Genomic DNA, 12,012 nt, shown 5'->3' with positions numbered 1-12,012 from the left:
TCCCCTTCACTCATGTGCTCTCTGCTCCAATAAGTAAAATGTCCAAAAATTTTAAAAAATTAAATGTTAAAAAAAGAAAAGGAATATCTAATAGTTTAAACCTAACAGTCTATATGTACATCTTCAGAATATTTCATTCTGCCTAATTACCCTTAATTTCTACCCTTTTCTCAGTCTATCTCATAATCAAAACACAATTAATCTGATCATAAAAATAAATATCAAGCTTACCATTTCAAAACTACCCCATCACCAAGTCAAGTCAAAGGTAACACTTAATTGAAATTGTGTCTCCAAACACTAAACAACATACAGCATCAAACTCAATGCTATCAGGAGACCAAATCACGGAAATTCCATTTGGGCATTTGAGCAATCCACTTGTATATTCAAGGCCTGCATAAAGTTATGTCTTGTGCCTGACTCTTAAAAGCTTAAATGTAAACTTCAAGAACATACTTAGTACCAAAGCCTCTGAACACTAAATAATAAAATTTCATTCCTAATCCTCATTGCTAGAATACAACAAATACATATGAAATGCTTATACTTATAATCATTTACTAACTGAAATTTGATATATTAACAGTAGTAACAATAAACATCATTTAGAACATTACTCACCTTGGAGGTTGAATCTTAAATTTTTCAAAAATTTCTGGATATAGAAGTGGGAACACTACCATTTCCTTTAGTGCATGAATATGATGGCTCAATCCACCTATGCTATCAAACCGCACCTGGGAAGAAGGGAAAGTTTAATACAAAATAATTTTAACTGCTTATAGAAATTTTTTAATTTATGATAGTCTTATGACTCAGAAATATATGCCTTCAGCAGGAAATGTTGAACATAAAGCTCAAAGAATTACACTTTTGAAATGTAGAAAAATGAACTCAGCAGTAAAATTCAAGATTACATTTCAGTTCAGCTAAATAAAGCTACCATTCTTTAATCTCCTAGTAACTAAGGACAAGATTAATGCCCAATCTAATACTTTTTAATGGGTATCCACAGGAGATGATAAATTGTACTTACACTCTAATAATTAAAATGCCTTTCAAAATACCATCCATCACATGCACTCTCAGCAAGGGCAATACTGTCCCCAAGGGGGGAAAAGCTGATTTAGAAATTGGGTAAAAAACATCTATAATGGTTTGTGACCCTCAAAGCTCAACTTTACATAACCAAGTCTTATTCTTTATTTCTTGGAAAGATGTATTTACTTGGGGGGGGCGGTGTCAAGTGAGGAGAGGGGTAAAGAGAGAGTCTCAACCAGATTCTTTGCCTGAACACAGAGCCTGAAGTGGGGCTCGATCTCACAACCCATGAGATCATGACCTGAACAGAAATAACAAGTCGGACACTTAACCAACTGAGCCACCCAGGCACCCCATACCTAAAAGACTTTAGAAAGTAAAAATTGTATAGAAAACAGTACTTGATGGGACACCTCGGTGGCATCTATCTGCCTTTGTGATCCCGGAGTCCCAGGATCGAGGCCTGCTTCAGGTTCTCTGCATGGAGCCTGCTTCTCCTCCCCGTTCCTGTGTCTCTGCTTCTTTCTGTGTGTCTCTCATGAATAAATAAATAAATAAAATCTTTAATAAAAAAAAAAAAGAAAATACTTGAAGGAAATATTGCCAAAATGTTAACAATGACTGCCTCTGACTGCTGGATTGTGGTAAATTTCTTCCCCTGTAGCTTCATTCTGTTACAGTACTTGAAAATGTTTCATAATGAAATATTACCATATAGAAAAAACTTAAGTCATCTAGAAAAATAAATGCAGAATTTAAATAACGAACACTCTAAGAGAAACTATATTTTCTCATATATGATATCAAATTTTAAAGAAATACTACTCTAATGAATGGGAGAGAGGTCTAAAATTAAATACATTCAAGAGAGGGAGGTGCTGGTAAACTAAATAAGCAAAGATCACTAAGAAAGGTCCTCGAAGGGGCACCTGGGTGGCTCAGTTAGTTAAACTGCCAATTCTTGATTTCAGCTCAATTCATGATGTCAGGGTCATGGGATTGAGTTCCCTGTCAGGCTCCACACTCAGGGGGGAGTCTGCTTGAAATTCTCTCTCCTTCTGCCCCTCCCCCCAATCACGCTCGCACGTTCCCTCTAAATTAAAAAAAAAAAAAAAAAAAAGGTCCTCTGACAATGTGCACTAGTAGATAAGAGATTGTGAATTCAATATTCTAAATAAAGTCCTCATTAAAGGGATCCCTGGGTGGCACAGCGGTTTAGCGCCTGCCTCTGGCCCAGGGCGCAATCCTGGAGACCCGGGATCGAATCCCACGTCGGGCTCCCGGTGCATGGAGCCTGCTTCTCCCTCTGCTTGTGTCTCTGCCTCTCTCTCTCTGTGTGACTATCATAAATTTAAAAAAAAAAAAGTCCTCATTAAAATAAGTTTTTCTCCCATGACTTCAGATTGGAAATAGCTAACACTTCATTTTCAAGTATTACACAGCTACATTTAATAATTTAACTGATTCTCATGAGAAACTTGTTATGTTGTTAAAAAAAAAAAAAAGGCTTATGGAAACAAAGAATAAAAATCAAATATAATCTTGGTTATGTAGTAACTATTCCAAAATATTTCCCCCCAAAATATTATAACAGTAAGATCTATCACAGTAAGAATCTACTGTATCTTCTAAATCTTGTCTCTCTTTTCCTACTACATACTTTCCGTAGGTACTATAACTCAATCCCCATAGTGATCTCAACTATCTTTATACTGGGGACTCGGGGATCCCTGGGTGGCACAGCGGTTTGGTGCCTGCCTTTGGCCCAGGGCACGATCCTGGAGACCCGGGATCGAATCCCACATCGGGCTCCCGGTGCATGGAGCCTGCTTCTTCCTCCGCCTGTGTCTCTGCCTCTCTCTCTCTCTCTCTGTGACTATCATAAATAAATAAAAATAATAAAATATATATATATATATACTGGGGACTCATATCTGAATTTCTAGCTATTTCTCCTTACTGCCAAACCTAAATAACTAATTTCCTACAAGTTACTTCCATTTGTGATGTGCCACTGACACCTAAACACGTCTATAACTAACTAAATCATCTTGATCCCTCAAAACATATTCCTCCTATAATGTTCCCTAACTCATAGAGTGGATCCCATCCAGTCACTTACGCCAGAAACCTGTTTCTCTCCCTCATTCCCCAAAAACAATAAATTCACTCAATTCCATCAAACCTGAATTCTCATCTGAATTCGGTCAAATCCATCTACTACTTCTTTCCATCATTACCCTGTCATGATCATTACTCCAGATTACTATATTACAACGATGTCTAAACCAGTTTCCGCCCCCAAAAAATAAAATAAATTAAATAAATAAATAAATAAACAAACAAACAAACAAGCCAGTTTCCCTAATGCTAGTCTTGCTTCCCTCAAGTTCATTAACTACATCATAGACAGAGTGCTCCATCTAAAATGTAAGCTGATCCTGAAATCTAAGCAGCTTCAATAATACCACACTACACACCACAGTTTGTGGGGCCTTGCCATATTTGTCAGCCTCATTTCCTACCCATTTTTTATTATATATACCAGTGACACTGAAATGGAGGGAAAAAAAAATGTTGAGTAAGAATCACATGAATGCCAAATTCCAATGTACATCAGAATACTAATAATGGTGATATCTGAGTATTTTTATTGTGTGTTGCTTTAGAAACAAGGAATAATCTTTATTTAAAAGGAAAAAGCTAATTTTAAAAAAACATTTACAAAACTTACCGATTTATCAATGTTCATTGGATCAACATCAGCCAAGCTTGCACCCACTTTGACACGTTCTCGAAGAATACCACTAGCTAAATCTTCTGCTCTGAAGTTCATAGGCAAACATCTGAAATTTATAAAAATGCAAGTAGAAAACATTAAAAGTTTCACATTTTTAACGTCAAAATAAGTGTAAATCTTTGATACGTTTTCATCTTTCTCCATTTTCTTCAAGACCCAGAAAATAATAAAAGATTTCATATTTTTAAAGTACTCTTTCTTAGTTCCTTTCAACAGGGCAAAAATAAATTTATTCCCTAGACAAAGCAAACAAGATCACTAATCTATTCATTTATCCAAAGAATCCAACCTATTTCAAGTTAGAAAACAATATATCTGATATTGGATACTATACATATCTAAAATAAAAATAGATCTACATATATTATATACAGCACTAAATAAACTCAAGCTTTATTACAATATTTTTATTTGTCCTCAGGTATTATGTGGCTAGGTCTACTTGGTTAAAGAAATTTCTTTCACTTTAATTCAAAGGAAACCAATTCCAGATCACATTTTGAAAATTAACCTCTACCTTTTGTGTAACTAGCTTAAAATAGATCATTAGCCACCTAAATTCTTACACTGTATTATTTAATTTTATCATCCATAGGAAAATATACTCTACTTCCTCTTTAAGCCTTAGATAAACACCAAAAGATGACATAAATAGCCTCAAAAAACTGTACTTTCTATAATGAATCTACTTTTCACCTTTCTGAATCCTAACATACCTTAAAAATATACTTCCAAAGCAAGTATCAGAAAAGCTTAAATAGGCCTTAAATTCTTTTATTTAAACTTAGATTTTTTTCTTTTACATTTTCTTTCCATCATCCACATGAAGAATTCTTTTCAGCATAAAATCTACACCAATCCAAACTTGTTTCCAAAACCAACTAACTGAAAATTTGATATTTCTACAATAGATATATAATGCCAAATTATAGAAATACTTTGCTAACTATAAATTTTCTAAATTTATCTCTAGTAGTATATATATAAGGTAGAAAATTAACTCAAATTTTAAAGAATAAATTATAATTTGACATTCTAATTACTTAATAGACAAAATACTGGTTCTTTCACCCAGTGAAAACTCCTGAGGTTTTAGTGAGCCATATAGTAATCAGTCATTTACCCTAGGTAAGCAAAGACCACCAGATGGTACTCAATGAACCAAAATAAAACAAACTTTCCAATAAAATCCAAGGGCTCTTGAGATGATTCTATTAGAAACCATATCTTGCTATGAGTGCTGGAATCACTGTTAAGTATCTAAAATCAGCCTCATTGAATGGATTTGATAGAGGAGAAGTACCAACAAAAAACTACCATAGCAGTTGGCCTCTGCCCCTTGGCTCTTTCTTAAGTTCCTGCACATTCACTGAGTAGTTACACAGTAAGTAATCTAGGAGAGTTTTCCAGTGTTAGATTTCTATTCTAAGAATTACTAAGTAAAAACCAAGTCAGTGGATTACTCTAGTCTCAAATATGCATTGAATATTGGTGTTAGCAAAATGCTGGTACAGATAAGAATCCCATTCAAAAAATAACTATTCTTCCTTTTTTCTACCATGGATATAACAAAAAATTTATTAACCTATTTCTTGCTCTTGCCATGCTCTTTGATTTCCTTCTTTCAAAGCGTTCTTCATCAGAAGAAGTTGTGTCACTACTATGAATGGCATGCTTCTTTCTCCTATTTAAAGAGAATAAAATGCTTAAAATCATTATAGCAGCAAATGGTTTTAAAAACACATTATTGTTGGGGTGCCTGGCTAGTTCAGTCTGAAGAGCATGCAACTCTTGGTCTCAGGGTCAGAAGTTTGAGGCCCCATATAGGGTATAAAGATTACTTAAATAAAACTTAAAAAAAAAAAAAAAAAAAAACATGGAGTGCCTGGGTAGCTCAGTTGGTTGGGCAGCCTACTCTTGGTTTCAGCCAAGGTCCTGATCTCAAGCCGTGGGAATGAGCCACCCCTGCCCCTCAACCCCCACTGTCTCCTGCTCTGCACTTGGCACAGAGTCTACTTGGGATCCTTACACCTCTTTCTTCTTCCCTATTGGCCCCTCCCCCTGCTTGCTCTCACTCCCTCTCTCAAATAAATAAAATATTTTTTAAAAAGGAAATTTAATCCTAACACCCAACTTAGCTCCACAGTAAAAAACACTATCGTTATTCATAGACATGTAAAACCTATTAATTGGTTTTTTACTTTTAGCATTAAACTACAAATTAATCAAATAAAACTTAGTAAGTGTCACAGAAAAAAAATGTTATCAGTCCATGTAGTACAAAAAAATAGAGGGGCACCCTGCTGGCTCAGTCAGTAGAGCATGCAACTCTTGATCATGGAGTTTTGAGTTTGAGCCCCACATTGGGTGCAGAGATTGCTCAAAAATAAAAATCTTAAAACATTTAAAATAAAAAATAAAAAGAAAGAATAGAATGGAGAGAAGTGGATGTTTGTGTCCTAATCTTAAGAGCAAGGAGAGGGGCAGCCCAGGTGGCTCAGCAGTTTAGCACCGTCTTCAGCCCGGGGCATGATCCTAGAGACCGGGGATTGAGTCCCGCATTGGGCTCCCTGCATGGAGTCTGCTTCTCCCTCTGCCTGTGTCTCTGCCTCTCTCTCTCTCTCTCTCTCTCTCTCTCTGTGTGTGTCTCTAATAAATAAATAAATAAAATCTTTAAAAAAAAATTAAGGAGAGAACTATGTGGAATTTAAGAAACAAAACAAATTAGCAAAAAAAAAAAAGAAGATAAACCAAAAAATAGACCCTTAACTATAAAGAACAAACTAACTGTTACAGACTAGGGGGGCTGGGGAGGCTAAAATACTCAAAGGGAATTAATAAGTACATTTATCTTGATGAGCACAGTAATATATAGATTTGCTGAATCACTATATTCACTAAGATCACGTATGACACAAAGATACCCATACTCATAACTCACCACTGTACAGAGGATCATAGACGTTACAAAAGGAAAGAAATAAAATACACAGACATTCAAACTGTCTCTATTTGCAGATGATACAGTTTATGCAGAAAATACCCAGTAATCTACAAAACAACTACTAGAGGGATCCCTGGGTGGCGCAGCGGTTTAGCGCCTGCCTTTGGCCCAGGGCACGATCCTGGAGACCCGGGATCGAATCCCACGTCAGGCTCCTGGTGCATGGAGCCTGCTTCTCCCTCTGCCTATGTCTCTGCCTCTCTCCCTCTCTCTCTGTGTGTGACTATCATAAATAAATAAAAAATTTTTTTTAAATTTTAAAAAAAAGAGAAACTTAAAAAAAAAAAACTACTAGAATAACAAAATTTGGCAAGGTCACAGGATGCAAAGTTAGTAAACAAATCAACTCTATTGGGCAACCTGGTGGATCAGCGGTTTAGCACCGTCTTTGGCCCAGGGTGTGATCCTGGAGACCTGGGATCAAGTCCCACGTCAGGCTCCCTGCATGGACCCTGCTTCTCCCTCTGCCTGTGTCTCTGCCTCTATCTCTCTCTCTGTGTCTCTCGTGAATAAATAAATAAAATCTTTAAAAAAAAAAAAAAACTCTATTTTTAAACCTTAGGGGACACCTGGGTGGCTCAGCAGTTGAGTGTCTGCCTTTGGCCCAGGGCATGATCCTAGAGTTCTGGGATCAAGTCCCACATTGGGCTCCCTGCATGGAGTCTCCTACTGTCTTTGCCTATGTCTCCGCCTCTCTCCCTCTGTGTTTCTCATAACAAAATAAATAAAATCTTTAAAAATCAATCAATCTTTGTAGGAAACAATTAGAAAGTAGGGTTCTTACAGAGTATTTTTTAAGTTTTTATTTATTTATTTCAGTAATCTCTACACCCAAAGTGAGGCTTGAACTCATGACCCCAAGATCAAGAGTCACACGCTCTCCTGACTGAGCCAGCCAGGTGACCCTAGAAAGTAGTTTTATTTTTTTACAGATTTTATTTATTTATTCATGAGAGACACAGAGAGAAAGGTAGTATAGACACAGGCAGAGGGAGAAGCAGGCTCCCCATGGGGAGCCCGATGCAGAACCCAATCCCAGGATGTGGGGATCACGCCCTGAGCTGAAGGCAGATGCTCAACCACGGAGCCACCCAGGTGCCCCTAGAAAGTCATTTTTAAAAGCAATTCCAGAATATAAGAAATAGTGAAAGGGACCATAAGGGAAAGGAGGGAACCTGAGCGGGGGAAAAATTAGAGGAAGACAAACCATGAGAGACTCCTAACTGGGAAACAAACAAAGGGTTGCTGAAAGGGAAATGGGTAATGGGCATTAAGGAGGACACGTGATGAGATGAGCACTGGGTGTTATACTGTATATTGGCAAACTGAATTTAAATAAAATTTTTTTTCATTAAAAATAATAAAGGTTGGGCAGCCGCGATGGCCCAGTGGTTTGGCGCCACCTTCAGCCCGGGGTATGATCCTGGAGACCCGGGATCGAGTCCCATGTCAGGCTCCCTGCTTGGAGCCTGCTTCTCCCTCTGCCTGTGTCTCTGCCTGCCTCTCTCTCTCTCTCTCTCTCTCTCTCTGTCTCAAATAAATAAAATCTTTAAAAAAAAAAAAAAGATTAAAAAAATCGATGAATGGAATAAATATCCAGAAGCAGGTCAAAACATGTAATTTGACAATATGATTAAGACTGCAATGGGAATCAACAGAGAAATCATAGACTAATTCAGTAAATTGGTTTGGGACAGCTCATTTTCCAACTGCAAAACGACAGTTTAATCTGTACAACAAATCTTATATTAGGATAAAATTCAAATGGATCAACATTTATTTATTTTATTTTTAAAGATTTTATGTATTTATTCATGAGGGACACAGAGAGAGGGGCAGAAACATAAGCAGAGGGAGAAGCAGGCCCTGCCCCATGCAGGACTCCATCCCAGGATCCCAGGATCACACTGAGCCAAAGGCAGATGCTCAACCACTGAGCCACCCAGGCGCCCTGGATCAAATTTAAAAGTAAAAAAATGATACCATAAAATTAAACGAAGATGAACTCCTTGAAAACTTGGATTATAGTAGGCTCTTCTCTTTTTTTTCCTTTATATTTAGATAGAGACAGAGAAAGCTCGAGAGCACACATGTGTGGGTAAAGGAGGGACAGAGGGAAAAGGAGAGTCTTAAGCAGGCTCCGTGCCCAGCACAGAGCCTGAGCACAGAGCCTGATGTAAGGCTGGATCTCACAAACCTGAGATCATGACTTGAGCTGAAATCACAAGTCAAACACTTAACCAAATGAGCCACCCATGAGCCCCTGGATTTGGGTAGGCTTTTTAACTATCATTTAAAATCTAAAAGCCTTAAAAAAAAAAAAAAAAAAAAAAAAAAGACTGATAAAAATTTGACTACATAAAAATAAAAACCCTCTAATAAAGACAACCAAAAACAAAGTAAAAAAAAAAGACAAAGTACGAACCAAGGAAAAGAATGGCAACTTATGACAAAGGACTAATATAGAACTACTAAAAATAGATTAAAAAAACAAACTATTAGAAAAATCGGCAAAGGGGATCCCTGGGTGGCGCAGCGGTTTGGCGCCTGCCTTTGGCCCAGGGCACGATCCTGGAGACCCGGGATCGAATCCCACGTCGGGCTCCCGGTGCATGGAGCCTGCTTCTCCCTCTGCCTGTGTCTCTGCCTCTCTCTCTCTCTCTCTCTCTGTGACTATCATAAATAAATAAAAATTAAAAAAAAAAAAAAAAAGAAAAATCGGCAAGGGACACCTGGGACACTCAGCGGTTAAGTGTCGGCTATCAGCTCAGGGCATGATCCTGGAGTTCCAGGATCAAATCCCACATCAGGCTCCTTGCATGGAGCCTGCTTCTCCCCTCTGCCTATGTCTCTGCCTCTCTCTCTCTCTCTCTCTCTCTCTCTCTCTCTCTATGTGTGTGACTATCATAAATAAATAAAAATTTTTAAAAAATAAAAAAAAGGGCGCCTGACCCGGTGGCTTAGCGGTTTAGCACCGCTTTCAGCCCCAGGTGTGATCCTGGAGACCCAGGATCGAGTCCCACATCAGGCTCCCTACATGGAGCCTGCTTCTCCCTCGGCCTATGTCTCTGCCCCTCTTTCTGTGTGTCTCTCATGAATAAATAAATAAAATCTTTAAAAAGGTGGGGGGGAGCCTAAGTGGCTCAATTGGTTAGATGGCTGCCTTCCACTTTGATCATGAGCCCAAAGTCCTGGGATTGAGCCCCACCTCGAGCTTGCTGCTCAATGGGCAGCCTGCTTCTCCCTCTCCACTGCTTGTGCTCTCTCATGCACACACTCTCTCTCTCTCAAATGGATGAATAAAATCTATTTTAAAAAATCTTTAAAAAGAAAAACAAATGGCTTTTAAACATATGAAAAAATATTCTCATAAGCGATACAGAAATTTATTTATTTTTGGGGGGGGGATACAGAAATTTAAAATAAATCAAGATCTCCTCTTCAACTCTCAGACTAGCAAAAATCTGAAAGTGTGAGAACATATTTTGTTTGCAGGAATATGGGAAAATAGGCACTTTCATACATTATTGGGTGGCTTGCAAACTGACTGTAATCAAAGTTATAATCTCATATTCCCTATAACTCAAGAGATTCCACTTCTGAGAAATTTATCCTACAAATATACTTGTACACATATACAGTGATTATGCAACACTATTCATTATATCATATTTTGTAACAGCATAAAATGAAAACCATCTCTCCGTAGGAACTAATCTAAAAATTTCAATATATCTATAAATGTAATGTGTAAATATAAATGTAAATGTGAAGTTATACTATACAGAAATGAAGAGACAATTAAAATGAATTAAGTGAAAAATGCAAGGTATAGGATCATGTGCACAGTATATCTTGAGTAAAAAAATGGGCTAACAATCAACATGCATGTACACACACATATATATATATGAACATACTCTCTAAGGATATAATAATGTTACTATGGGAGAGAGAGACTACAGAGATTAGAAAAAAAGTTTTTCCATATTCATTTAAAAATGTTTAGGGACACCTGTGTGGCTCAGTGGCTGAGCATCTGCCTTGGGCTCAGAGTGTGATCCCGGAGTTCCGGGATCAACTCCCACATCAGGCTTCCTAGAGGAAGCCTGCTTCTCCCTCTGCCTATGTCTCTGCCTCTCTGTGTCTCTCATGAATAAATAAAATCTTAAAAAAAAAAAAAAAAGTTTATTCATTGTATATTCCATGTTACCTTTTCAGAAAACATAATAGACAAGATAGTTTCAAAACCAAAGAGTGGCCTTTTATCTACATATGAAAGAAAGAGCAAAGGAGTAAAAAAAGTAGTAAAGAGTAACTGAACCAGTGTTTCAAGTGAAAGCAATGTGAGTTGTTCAGATGCAACTCTACTGGGACGCCTGGGTGGCTCAGTGGTTGAGCACCTGCCTTCGGCCCACGGCATGATCCTGGAGTCCTAGAATCGAGTCCCACATCGGGCTCCCTGCATGGACCCTGCTTCTCCCTCTGCCTGTGTCTCTGCCTCTCTCTCTCTCTGTGTGTCTCTCATGAATAAATAAATAAAATCTTTTAAAAAAAAAAAAAAAAAAAGATTCAACTCTAAGAGCCCACCAGAGAGCTATGTAGTTTTAAAGAACATAACTGTTAAAAGAGTAATTATTCCAAGCAAACTGAACCAGGCAGAGAACAGTCACATGTAAGGTAAAAACCACTAGTCCCTAATTAAAGAAAAATGCCATTTAGTTCCTCATTGGCATTATCAACACAATACCTATATTTAAAAAACAAAACAAAACAAAAATAAATTAATTAAATTAAATTTTAAAAACCTATGTTTTAATTATAAGGTATTTCGTTATATGTGTTTTTAAAGGATATATCTGAATAACAGGTACAAATATTTCCTATCAAAAACCAACAAAACATACCTGATATGACTTCTTCTTGCTGGAGATCTATGAATATCAAACAGCGTGTTTTCCCTCTTTTTTTGATGAGCTGGTACTTAAAAAAAAAAAAAAAATAGAAATAACATAATAAATTGATAAGCTAATGTATAAAAGGAGTAGAAATTACTTCTAATAGAAGTTATACAGGAATAGGGATGCCCTGACTGGCTCAGTGGCTGAGCGTCTGCCTTGGGCTCAGGGCATGATCCCAGAGGCTCCCTGCATGGAGCCTGTAT

General features: G+C 37.4%; 1 protein-coding gene across 4 annotated transcripts in view; it reads right to left on the bottom strand.

Annotated features, from left to right (window-relative positions):
* Window positions 1-12,012, bottom strand: part of ATAD2B (ATPase family AAA domain containing 2B) — a 153,955-nt gene that overhangs the window by 99,906 nt on the left and 42,037 nt on the right. For all 4 annotated transcript variants that reach the window (XM_072767583.1, XM_072767584.1, XM_072767581.1 and 1 more), the window contains exons 8-11: window positions 11,756-11,831; window positions 5,430-5,528; window positions 3,779-3,890; window positions 625-740 (exon numbers count right to left, since the gene is read on the bottom strand). In XM_072767583.1, coding sequence (XP_072623684.1) covers window positions 625-740; window positions 3,779-3,890; window positions 5,430-5,528; window positions 11,756-11,831 — 403 coding nt within the window. The remainder of the gene's footprint in view (window positions 1-624; window positions 741-3,778; window positions 3,891-5,429; window positions 5,529-11,755; window positions 11,832-12,012) is intronic.

The sequence above is a fragment of the Vulpes vulpes genome, chromosome 8 (genome assembly GCF_048418805.1).
Source record: "Vulpes vulpes isolate BD-2025 chromosome 8, VulVul3, whole genome shotgun sequence".
Lineage (NCBI taxonomy): Eukaryota > Metazoa > Chordata > Mammalia > Carnivora > Canidae > Vulpes > Vulpes vulpes.
The sequence above is the reverse complement of the archived record's forward strand: the minus strand, read 5'-3'. Positions and strand labels throughout refer to the sequence as shown.